This window comes from Brienomyrus brachyistius, unplaced genomic scaffold (genome assembly GCF_023856365.1).
Source record: "Brienomyrus brachyistius isolate T26 unplaced genomic scaffold, BBRACH_0.4 scaffold52, whole genome shotgun sequence".
Taxonomy (NCBI): Eukaryota; Metazoa; Chordata; class Actinopteri; order Osteoglossiformes; family Mormyridae; genus Brienomyrus; species Brienomyrus brachyistius.
This window is the reverse complement of record NW_026042327.1, coordinates 1,782,606-1,795,355: the sequence shown is the minus strand read 5'-3', so window position 1 is coordinate 1,795,355 and position 12,750 is coordinate 1,782,606. Positions and strand designations below refer to the sequence as shown.

Sequence of the window (12,750 nt, the reverse complement as noted above, 5' to 3'; positions counted from 1 at the left end):
TTTTAAAACAGGCAACACTTGATTTGGGTTTCTTTGACAGAAAATGCTCCATAGTATTAAGGCTTTGACACAGGCCTTGCTTGGCCAGCTTGCATTTAGAATCAGCTGTTTTAGTGATGTAGCCATTATGTGGAGTGTCTGAAAGGACTGTATTTAGCATTGAATTTACAGTGTGGAATACGCAGTAACACTGACCTCAGTATGTCCAGTTTGCAGCGTGTAAAACTGAGCAATGTTGACTGGGGCATCTGCCTTTCATATCCTGGGCACCGTTTCTCTGTCAGCTCATTGTCTCTCAGGTCCAGCTCTCTGAGGTGTGAATCTGAGCTGAGGGCAGAAGCCAGCACCATACAGGATTCCCAACTCAATTTACAGCTGTTCAGCCTGCAAAAGGACACAGCAGAACAAGCTTTTATTTTCAATACAACAATCAGCACAGCTTACGTTTCAAAATAAAATGTGCAGAGATCTCTGCCTCCTGATAGAGAGGAGAGGTGAGAGGGAACTTTTATTTACTGAAGTCAATTGATCATTGAACGAGTTTGTAGATATTTCCTCAAATCCTTATTAATTTTATTGCATTTCAGCAAAGTACAGCAACAGGTCACACTGTATGGATTTTTATGGACAGGCTTGGAATCCACAAATGGCACAAAAAGAAAAACACAGCCTATTGAAAAGAAGTAAAACCACTTACACAGCATCATATGCAATGTAAATCCTCCCATAACATATTCACACCAGTGAAATAGCTCCCACTGCGGTCGTCAGCCATCTTTCGGACAGCTTTCCCCAAACTGACTAGTTACTCTGAAAGGAGGACATGTAAACATCCCCAGCAGCCAATGCAGGCCAGTCAGGCTGTGTTAGTTTGATGGAGAATTACATCAATATAGTGCTTTTCAAGACACACAAAGGGCTCTAAGGACCAATGGGGAGCCACTTCAACCACCAGCACCGTGTAGTACCCATCTGGGTGATGCGATGGCAGCCAATCGGAGCCAGCTATGCTCAATACAAAGCAGCTAAGGTGGTGAAGGGGCAGGAGTAGGGGATGTAGGGGATGATTAGGAAGCCAGATCTGATAGGGCTACAGTGGGCAGTTTCAGCCAGGACACTGGGACACCCCTCCTACTCTTTTGAAAGATGCCCTGGGATCTTTTATGCTCACAGAAAGTCAGGACCTTGTTCTTACGTCTCATCCAAAGGACAGCATCATTTTCACAGTTCAGTGTCCCCGTCACTGCACTGGGGCACTGGGATCCACAATGACCACAGGATGGGCTAACCTGTTGGCCACAGTGTCCCCGTCACTGCACTGGGGCACTGGGATTCACAATGACCACAGGATGGGCTAACCTGTTGGCCACAGTGTCCCTGTCACTGCACTGGGATCCACAATGACCACAGGATGGGCTAACCTGTTGGCCACAGTGTCCCCGTCACTGCACTGGGGCACTGGGATTCACAATGACCACAGGATGGGCTAACCTGTTGGCCACAGTGTCCCCGTCACTGCACTGGGGCACTGGGATTCACAATGACCACAGGATGGGCTAACCTGTTGGCCACACCAACACCTCTTCCAGCAACAACCCATCTTTCCTAATTGGTCTCCCTTCAAAGTACTGGCCAGGCCCAATCCTGCTTGAGTTCAGATGGATTGCCTGGTCTGAACTACAGATGGTATAGCTGCTGACAACATTTTTTCATTCCAGCCCAGCTATTGCATGACTTTGTTTATGTCACAATTATCCTAATTATGAAATCAAGCCACTGTTTACCAGAAAAAAAGTTGTGACACCTCATTGCTGGTAAGGATGAAGTCTGACTGGCTCAAACTTATATATTTAAAATAACATGGTGCAATGAGACAGTGGGCAGGACCTGCAAGGTTTGGGGTTCGCCCCCCTACTGCTTCTCTGCTGTGTGGCGAGTTTTCTTCATGTTCCTGTGTGCACTGTTCTCTGTTTGCTACAATTTTCTTACACAAACATGCAGTTTGGCTAATTTGTGTCACTAAATTACCTGAGCTGTGTGTCAGTGTGTGTCCTGTGAGAGAGCAGCATCCCAGCCTGGGTGTCATCCTCTCTTCTACCCTATACTGCATGGGACAGGATCTAGGCTTCCTGTCCAGGATAAGCAGTTTGAAGGTGGACATATGGATGAATGTAAAATGCATATTCTGTACTCACTGCAGCTTCTCCAGTTTACAGCTGGGATCCTCCAGTACAGCAGAGAGCAGCTTCACTCCTGAGTCTCCTGGGTGATTGTAGCTCAGATCCAGCTCTCTCAGGTGTGAGAGGTTTGACCTCAGAGCCAAAGCCAGGGAAGAACAGCCTTCTTCTGTGATACTACAGCTGGACAGCCTATAGAAAGGAAATCAGAATATTATGGACAAAGTACAGGTGGCTGTTGACCTGTCAGATCAGCTGACAAAGGCTGTTTCCACCCTAATCTTGCACACCTGCATCCCACGAATGAGCCCCACTGGCTCACATCTGGGAAGGTTCCCCCAGGAGCTAAAAGGAAGGTTCCCGCAGAAGCCTCTTAACAAGCATCTGGCCACTGCCTCCAACCTGGCTGTGCTGTAACACCTGTGCTGACACCATGACCAAAGCCACGGCCTGACTGGGACCAGCGATTGGCCTGGACCACCCAGAACAGACAGCCCTTCAGCACCCCCCCCCCCCACCCCCCCCCCTTTCCCCCATCCCAGGTCTCCCTGTTGCTGATAAAAAGCTGCCATTCGGGGGTAATATTCTGCACTTGGGTTTGCCTGAGTGCCTCTGTTCCTGCAGCTGCCACACACTGTTCACTGAAGGTCATCTTTTAGCCTCAGTGACTGTTTAGTAACAGACATAAAGGACCAGGTCAGTCCAAAATTAAGGCAGATGCTATTTGCACCCAGGTGTCAGTAGCCAACAACGTGATTCCAATGAAAATTACACAGCTAATGCTGCTGAATCCAGGCAGTTTTTATTGTGTCCCCCCCCTGCAAAAATAATCTAAAATTCTCCCCATGTGCTATAAATATTGTCATGATGCAGAGGACAAATGACTGAAGGGCAGGTGCTGCGATGAAACAAAAAGGTGTTTTATTGAATGCAACAGAACAAAGACTGGAAATGAACTTGTGAGGGATCAAATTGGGAGCACTGGAAGGCTAGAGGGCAGACAAAACAAGAAGGTTTGACTAACGAAGACGGGACAAACAAAACTGTTCCCAGCTGCAACTCAGCTGCTCCTATGTCAGTCTTGAATTTTCGCGCCTCCCAGTCCTGGGCTAGTCATTTGTGTCATTGACATCATGCTGTGTGATTTCCTGTTTCTCCAGGCCTTCCCTTTTGATCCCCAGTGATGCTTTTGTTTGCCAGTTCCCTGGCAGTAAACCTTTTGTTGCCCTCATATCTGCTCCTGCGTCCTCCAAGTCGGAGTAATTTGCACAAGTCCGATATTTGGATCGGTATCAGCACAGATTCATATTTATTAGACGGATATGGTATCAGCCATATGTGACCATTTTTGCAGCATTGAAGCTGAACGGTAATGATGCCACTCAGTTTATTTCCCACTCAGTGGGTGTGAACGCAGTGATTTCCACCTGCTGTGACATCAGTGTAAGAACATCAATATTAAAGTATATTAAAGTAGCAGTTTAGTATTTGAACGTCAAACATGACAGATCTTAATATCTCCAGTTTACAGTGTGGGATAGCCAGTAATACTAACCTCAGTATCTCCAGTTTACAGTGTGAATCCCCCAGTCCAGTAAAAAGCAGCATCACTCCTGAATCCTGCAGGTTATTGTCACTCAGGTCCAGCTCACTCAGGGGTGAGGGGTTTGACCTGAGAATTAAAGCCAGCACCTCACAGTATTCAGCTGTGAGATTACAGCTAATCAGCCTGGAAATGAAAATATTTTAAGTCATTTACCATGTAGAGATTTTAAAGCCTGTGGTCCACACAGATCAGTACAGTACAGTGAGATCTGATTACAGGAGAGATTCATCTCTCATAGCTGACAGGCGGTTGATTTGACACAGGAAGGTGCCCATGCAGCAGGTACCCAAAATAAAAGGATGTATTATTGGCTGAATTATTTTAAAACAGCCAACACTTGATTTGGGTTTCTTTGGCAGAAAATGCTCCATAGTATTAAGGCTTTGACATAGGCCTTGCTTGGCCAGCTTGCATTTAGAATCAGCTGATTCAGAGATGTAGCCATTATGTGGAGTGTCTGAAAGGACTGTATTTAGCATTGTATTTACAGTGTGGAATACGCAGTAACACTGACCTCAGTATGTCCAGTTTGCAGCGTGTAAAACCCAGCAATGCTGGTTGTAGCCTCTGCTGTTTAAACCCTGGATGCTGTTTCTCTATTAAATCTGGCAGCTCATTGTCTCTCAGGTCCAGCTCTCTGAGGTGTGAATCTGAGCTGAGGGCAGAGGCCAGCACTATACAGGATTCCCAACTCAATTTACAGCTGTTCAGCCTGCAAAAGGAAACAGCAGAATAAGCTTTTATTTTCAATACAACAAGCAGCACAGCTTACGTTTCAAAATAAATCAAAATGTGCAGAGATCTGTGTCTTTGGGTAATTTGAGATGAGAGGAGAGGTGAGAGGGAACGTTTATTTACTGTTGGTGGATCCTACCTCAAATGCTTATACTTTTTATTGCATTGCTGTACAGTTTCAGCTGACAAAGTACAGCAACACAGGTCACACTGTATAGAATTTTAGCCACAAAATACACAAACGGCACAAAAATAAAACTAATTTAAAAGACAAAATAAAATAATTCCACAGAATCATATACAATGTACATGTAAATCCTCCCATAACATATTCAGACCAATGAAATAACTTCCTTTGCAGTTGTCAGTCACCTTTCTGCCAGCTGTCCCCAAACTGACTAGTTACTCTGAAAGGAGGAGATGTGAACATCCCCAGCAGCCAATGCAGGCCTGTCAGGCTGTGTTAGTTTTCCAGCCCAGATATTGTACGGCTTCTTTTATGTTACAGTCATCCTCATTATGTAATCAAGCAAATACTTACCCGGAAAAAAACTTTGACTCTCCCATAACTGGCAGGGTTTAAGTCTGACAGGCCTAATCTAACAGGTATTTAATATAATATGGGCCCCACAAAACAGCAGAGTGAGTTGCCTCCAGGGTTTGAATCCTACTGCTTCTCTGCCGTGAGGCGAGTTTTCTCTATGTTCCTTGTGTTCTCTCTGTATGCTGCAGTTTCCTCACACAAACATGCAGTCTGGCTAATTGGTGTCACTAAATTACCTGAGTTGTGTGTCAGTGTGTCCTGTGAGAGAGCAGCATCCCAGCCTGGGTGTCATCCTCTCTTCTACCCTATACTGCATGGGACAGGATCTAGGCCTCCTGTCCAGGATAAGCAGTTTGAAGGTGGACATATGGATGAATGTAAAATGCATATTCTGTACTCACTGCAGCTTCTCCAGTTTACAGCTGGGATCCTCCAGTACAGCAGAGAGCAGCTGCACTCCTGACTCTCCTGGGTGATTGTAGCTCAGATCCAGCTCTCTCAGGTGTGATGGGTTTGACCTCAAAGCTGAAGCCAGGGAAGAACAGCTTTCTTCTCTGATATTACAGTTGGACAGCCTATAAAAAAATAACAAGATCTTGGACAAAATCCAGGTGGCTGCTGACCTCAGCCAGCACCATGAACAGCAGTGACCTGTTTAAATTGTAAGGTTTTTGTTTTAGACCAGCTGTCAAATGCTGCCTCCACCCTTATCCTGCACATCCAGCTCCCACAAAATTCTAAAAGTCTCTCCATGTGCTATAAATATTGTCATGATGCAGAGAACAAATGACTGAAGGGCAGGTGCTGCGATGAAACAAAAAGGTGTTTTATTGAATGCAGCAGAACAAAGACTGGAAATGAACTTGTGAGGGATCAAATTGGGAGCACTGGAAGGCAAGAGGGCAGACAAAACAAGAAGGTTTGACTAACGAAGACAGGACAAAAAACACTGTTTCCAGCTGCTACTCAGCTGCTCTAATGCAGTCTTGTATTTTAGTCCCGGGACCCAGTGAGCCCCAGTGGTTCACATCAGAAAGGTTCCCTGAGGAGCTAAAAGGAAGGTGGCCACTGCCTCCATTCTGGCCGTGGTGCTGTGACGTGGCGCTGTGACGTGGCGCTGTGCCGTGGCGCTGTGTCGTGGGGCTGTGACGTGGGGCTGTGTCGTGGGGCTGTGACGTGGGGCTGTGACGTGGGGCTGTGTCGTGGGGCTGTGACGTGGCGCTGTGACGTGGGGCTGTGACGTGGCGCTGTGTCGTGGCGCTGTGACGTGGGGCTGTGTCGTGGGGCTGTGACGTGGCGCTGTGTCGTGGGGCTGTGACGTGGGGCTGTGTCGTGGGGCTGTGACGTGGCGCTGTGTCGTGGCGCTGTGTCGTGGCGCTGTGACGTGGGGCTGTGTCGTGGGGCTGTGACGTGGCGCTGTGTCGTGGGGCTGTGACGTGGGGCTGTGTCGTGGGGCTGTGACGTGGCGCTGTGTCGTGGGGCTGTGACGTGGCGCTGTGACGTGGGGCTGTGTCGTGGCGCTGTGACGTGGCGCTGTGACGTGGCGCTGTGACGAGGCCCTGTGTCGTGGCGCTGTGACGAGGCCCTGTGTCGTGGCGCTGTGACGAGGCGCTGTGACGTGGGGCTGTGACGAGGCGCTGTGTCGTGGCGCTGTGACGAGGCGCTGTGTCGTGGCGGTGTGACGTGGCGCTGTGTCGTGGCGGTGTGACGTGGCGCTGTGTCGTGGCGCTGTGACGTGGCGCTGTGACGTGGGGCTGTGTCGAGGCGCTGTGTCGTGGCGCTGTGACGAGGCCCTGTGACGAGGCCCTGTGTCGTGGCGCTGTGACGAGGCCCTGTGACGAGGCCCTGTGTCGTGGCGCTGTGACGAGGCCCTGTGTCGTGGCGCTGTGACGAGGCGCTGTGACGAGGCGCTGTGTCGTGGCGCTGTGACGAGGCGCTGTGACGTGGCGCTGTGTCGAGGCGCTGTGACGTGGCGGTGTGACGTGGCGCTGTGTCGTGTCGCTGTGACGTGGGGCTGTGACGTGGGGCTGTGACGTGGGGCTGTGACGTGGGGCTGTGTCGAGGCGCTGTGTCGTGGCGCTGTGACGAGGCGCTGTGACGTGGCGCTGTGTCGAGGCGCTGTGTCGTGGCGCTGTGACGTGGCGCTGTGTCGTGGCGCTGTGTCGTGGCGCTGTGACGTGGCGCTGTGTCGTGGCGCTGTGTCGTGGCGCTGTGACGTGGCGCTGTGTCGTGGCGCTGTGACGTGGCGCTGTGTCGTGGCGCTGTGACGTGGCGCTGTGACGTGGCGCTGTGACGTGGCGCTGTGTCACACCCTGACTGGGACCAGCGACTGGCCTGGACCCCACAGACCAAACTGCACCTCCCCCTTTTCCTCCATGTCTGTTTTCCTTCTTCCTGATAAAAAGATACCATTTGAGGGAAATCTGTTGTTTTTATCTTTTTGATGACTTTTTAATTCTCATTTTCAATCTGCACTACACTTTATGACCAGGTCAAATTCCTGTGTATCCTGTGCGTGCTGTGAATAAACTGCTTCTGATTGTAATGGCCTTATTTCTGAAAAACATCAAAAAATTTTTACTTGAAATCTATACTTGGTTAGTCGAAATGAAATTATGTGAGTGAAGCAGTTCACTTGTGTAACTTGCTTTGCAGCCATCACAGAAACACTATATATTAAAGTACCAGTTTAGTATTTGAACTCTCAAACATGACTGACCTTAATATCTCCAGTTTACAGTGTGGAATACCCAGTAATACTAACCTCAGTATCTCCAGTTTACAGTGTGAATCCCCCAGTGCAGCAGAGAGCAGCTCCACTCTTGAATCCTGCAGGTCATTGTAACTCAGGTCCAGCTCTCTCAGGTGTGAAGAGTTTGATCTCAGAATTAAACCCAATGCCTCATAGCATTTCTCTGTGAGATTACAGCTGTTCAGCCTGGAAAACAAAAAATATTTTAATAGAGACACATACATAACCTACACATTGTTAATGCTACTGACAGAAAACATTAAACCAAGCTGCTGTTTTCAGTATAACAAGCAGCAACGGCCACTGTGCCTCCTCCACTTCACTGTAAACCCAACTAATTTCAGGCTGGAATAAAGTTAACTCAAAACTTTTGAGGTAACTCATTACCACATTTTTTTCAAGTTAATCAACAAACAGATATAAGTAGTACGTAAAAACACATTTACCTAACATTTTTAAATATACTAAATATTGTTTTTTTTAAAAAAAACTTTTTGTCACGTCCCAATCGTGCCGCTCCTCTTGTGTGCCACGCCCCCTCATTAACCTCATGTAGAATCTTCTTGGTTACCAGCTGTACCTAGTCTTGTTTAATTGAGTCTGTGTATTTAAGTCCTTCCCAGTTAATCTTTCCCCAGTCCTGTCATTGACATCTTAAACCTTGCTAGTGCCTCCCATGGTCCTGACTGTGGTTACCCTTAATAAATCCTTACTCTCACGCCTGGACTCTTGCGCTTGTCTCCCTGCCGTACCTTCAGCAATATTCATGACACTTTTGTAGTTTTATTTCACATTACTCAAGTTTTTGTTTGAATTTTATATGAGATTAAGTACTATTTACTACTATTAAACATTAACTAAATAGTAATAACAGATATGTTACTGATTCCCATGAGAAAACACTCTTTGTGCTCCACCACAACTTGCTCTTGGTAGGTAAGAACAAGCTGGCTGTGAAGGTCAGCTGCCAGCTGCAGCACCCAAGGAGCTGGGGCTCTGAGGGCCTTGTTGAAGGACCTACAGATGTACCAAGGCTGGGCTTGAACCACTGACCTTCTGATCACAAGCACAGAGGTTTATGGTGCATTCAATTATCTCGGCGAAGTCGCAAATTTCTAGGTGCGTGACATCACATCCTACCAATCTCCCGTTCAATCTACACATCTTGAAACATACATAGCTTCCTCCACGAACACGCTGTTCTGTGTTGTTGTTTTATAATATTTTTGCAGATTAGGAGCGATATTTATTTTTCCCAAGAGACAAAATAACAAGAAACAAACAAATCCAACCACATTAAAAACTTTATAATATTTTAATAAATCAATGGTGCTATTCTCAACAAACAAAAAACACTGGAAAGTCTGGTAAAAATCTGATATTACATGCTAGTACAGTATACTATTTACGGTCATGATAGAATATTCTCTAAATCGATCATGTGCAATTACATTTATAACTATTAATATGTTTAACAAAATAAACATTTTGAAATATTCATAAAATAGAATTACTATTTACTGTAAGCCCCCAGGGGCGGCATGGTGGTGCAGTGGTTAGCACTGTTGCCTCACACCTCTGGGACCCGGGTTCAAGTCTCCGCCTGGGTTACATGTGTGCGGAGTTTGCATGTTCTCCCCATGTCGTCGTGGGGTTTCTTCCGGGTACTCCGGTTTCCCCCCACAGTCCAAAAACATACTGAGGCTAATTGGACTTGCTAAATTGCCCATAGGTGTGCATGTGTGAGAGTGAATGGTGTGTGAGTGTGCCCTGCGATGGGTTGTTCCCCAACCCTGGGTTGTTCCCTGCCTCGTGCCCATTGCTTCCGGGATAGGCTCCAGATCCCCCACAACCCTATAGGATAAGTGGTTTGGAAAATGGATGGATGGATGTAAGCCCCCATGTCGAAATGACAACATAGGGGAATCTCGTACAACAAAAGTCTCTCCAACATGAACATTATTATTTCTGTTGATGGTGAAGTGACAAAATCCACTTAGTCCCTCATTGCCTAATAATTCTGCAGACTGATAATCAAGTGCTTTCCTTTTATTTTTGCTTGCTAAAGTCTAATGTAACATTTTGTCTCTATATAAATTTACTTGGAGCAAAAGAAAACTAAAGAATTTATTTTTTATAAGTCTGCCCAACTTTTGCTAAAAAATATTTCCGGAAATAGTACTTGCCTAATAATTATGCACACAATGTAGCGATGATTATAATGCTTCATAAGCTCCAATGAAGCTGTTGCCTACAATGCACTATACTGTAGATGCCTTCATAATGCATTGTAAGTGTTGGTATAAGAATTAAGGATGATTTGTACTGCATTATTTCCTGTGAAGTACAGAGGGAAGCTTCATAATGCATTCATGATGTATAATAAACATGGCTATAATGTGTTATGCCTTTTTATAAATATTTTTAGGCATAATAATAATAATGCCTTTTGAATGCATTATGATGGGCTATCCGTGTGTTCATAGATTCCTATAGACATGGCATTCATAGAAAGTGCTACCAAAGTTGCATTGTCTGCATGGCTTGAATTATGTCACACCCTGCATTCCTTTACCCTCGTTCTCTCCGTTGTGTGGCTCTAATGAGCCAAGCCTGTTACCTGTTTAATCCAGACTCTCATTGAAAGCCTTGTGTGGATCACCCCAGGTGCCTCTCATCTGCTCCCTCATCAGTGGTGTATATACGGTAGTGCCTCCCTGTCTTGAGCTGCTTGTTGTGGCCTGCTTGTGCTCCCCCCACTTTCCCTGTGTCCTTGGTCTCTCTTGATTATCCCTACCCTCTTTTGACCCCTTGTGGTCCATTTCCTTGTGCTTTGCTTGTTGTTTTTGTTTAAATAAAGCCCCTTTTGGTTTTCCCCACGCCTGCCTTTGTTTCTGTCCTTCCTGAGATGTAACATTATGGGATGCATGTAGATACTCCCCCAAGGGAAAAAAGAGAAAAATTGTCCCCTTTGATAATATACCTTCCTCCCTCCCCATCCCCCGAAACTGTTCTGTGTCACTGTCACTCTCATAAAGGGAAATCTACTGACTATATCAGGTTACCCAACTGGCAGGTTCGAAACTGAAACACAAATTAATTTGGACCGTACGATTGTGGGTGAACAGAACTGTTCAATAAACATAGAAACACATGCAATATGGATGTGAATCCTCCCGTAACATATTACGATCAATGAAATCATCAGAAGCCATCAGCCATTTTTCTGCCAGGTGTCCCCAATCTAACTAGTAACTGTGAAAGGAGGAGATGAGAACAAGCTAATACAAGCCTGTCAGACTGTGTTAATTCTCATTCCAACACAGCTGATCATGGCTCATTCGTGCAAAAAATTATTATGTCAAATTATTAATTCACTGAGGATTCTGAAATAAATTCATGGACAGAACTGGCAGGAAATGAATTTTCGGCCATTCAGGCAGGTATTTTAAAGCCTGTGGTCCACACAGATCAGTACAGTACAGTGAGATCTGATTACAGGAGAGATTCATCTCTCATAGCTGACAGGCGGTTGATTTGACACAGGAAGGTGCCCATGCAGCAGGTACCCAAAATAAAAGGATGTATTATTGGCTGAATTATTTTAAAACAGCCAACACTTGATTTGGGTTTCTTTAGCAGAAAATGCTCCATAGTATTAAGGCTTTGACACAGGCCGTGCTTGGCCAGCTTGCATTTAGAATCAGCTGATTCAGTGATGTAGCCATTATGTGGAGTGTCTGAAAGGACTGTACTTAGCATTGTATTTACAGTGTGGAATACGCAGTAACACTGACCTCAGTATGTCCAGTTTGCAGCGTGTAAAACCCAGCAATGCTGGTTGTAGCCTCTGCTGTTTAAACCCTGGATGCTGTTTCTCTATTAAATCTGGCAGCTCATTTTCTCTCAGGTCCAGCTCTCTGAGGTGTGAATCTGAGCTGAGGGCAGAGGCCAGCACTATACAGGATTCCCAACTCAATTTACAACTGTTCAGCCTGCAAAAGGAAACAGCAGAACAAGCTTTTATTTTCAATACAACAAGCAGCACAGCTTACGTTTCAAAATAAATCAAAGTGTGCAGAGATCTGTGTCTCTGGGTAATGTGAGATGAGAGGAGAGGTGAGAGGGAACGTTTATTTACTGTTGGTGGATCCTACCTCAAATGCTTATACTTTTTATAGCATTGCTGTACAGTTTCAGCTGACAAAGTACAGCAACACAGGTCACACTGTATAGAATTTTAGGCACAAAATACACAAACGGCACAAAAATAAAACTAATTTAAAAGACAAAACTAAATAATTCCACAGAATCATATACAATGTACATGTGAATCCTCCATTAACATATTCAGACCAATGAAACAGCTTCCTTTGCAGTTGTCAGCCATCTTTCCGCCAGCTGTCCCCAAACTGACTAGTTACTCTGAATGGAGGAGATGTGAACATCCCCAGCAGCCAATGCAGGCCTGTCAGGCTGTGTTAGTTTTCCAGTGCAGATATTGTACGGCTTCTTTTATGTTACAGTCATCCTCATTATGTAATCAAGCAAATACTTACCCGGAAAAAAACTTTGACACCCCATAACTGGCAGGGTTTAAGACTGACAGGCCTAAACTAACAGGTATTTAATATAATATGGGCCCCACAAAACAGCAGAGTGAGTTGCCTCCAGGGTTTGAATCCTACTGCTTCTCTGCCGTGAGGCGAGTTTTCTCTATGTTCCTTGTGTTCTCTCTGTATGCTGCAGTTTCCTCACACAAACATGCAGTCTGGCTAATTGGTGTCACTAAATTACCTGAGTTGTGTGTCAGTGTGTCCTGTGAGAGAGCAGCATCCCAGCCTGGGTGTCATCCTCTCTTCTACCCTATACTGCATGGGACAGGATCTAGGCCTCCTGTCCAGGATAAGCAGTTTGAAGGTGGACATATGGATGA

At 45.9% G+C, this 12,750-nt stretch overlaps 2 protein-coding genes across 3 annotated transcripts in view; one reads left to right on the top strand and one right to left on the bottom strand.

The window, feature by feature from the left end:
• The window catches only part of LOC125723828 (NACHT, LRR and PYD domains-containing protein 12-like), a 189,832-nt gene that overhangs the window by 141,117 nt on the left and 35,965 nt on the right, over nucleotides 1-12,750 (top strand). The window lies entirely within an intron of this gene.
• The window catches only part of LOC125723900 (NACHT, LRR and PYD domains-containing protein 12-like), a 67,301-nt gene that overhangs the window by 21,208 nt on the left and 33,343 nt on the right, over nucleotides 1-12,750 (bottom strand). Inside the window, exons 6-12 of the mRNA XM_049000727.1 lie at nucleotides 11,612-11,809; nucleotides 7,827-8,000; nucleotides 5,464-5,637; nucleotides 4,298-4,495; nucleotides 3,733-3,906; nucleotides 2,196-2,369; nucleotides 196-384 (exon numbers count right to left, since the gene is read on the bottom strand). Of these exons, the coding sequence (XP_048856684.1) occupies nucleotides 196-384; nucleotides 2,196-2,369; nucleotides 3,733-3,906; nucleotides 4,298-4,495; nucleotides 5,464-5,637; nucleotides 7,827-8,000; nucleotides 11,612-11,809 (1,281 nt within the window). The remainder of the gene's footprint in view (nucleotides 1-195; nucleotides 385-2,195; nucleotides 2,370-3,732; nucleotides 3,907-4,297; nucleotides 4,496-5,463; nucleotides 5,638-7,826; nucleotides 8,001-11,611; nucleotides 11,810-12,750) is intronic.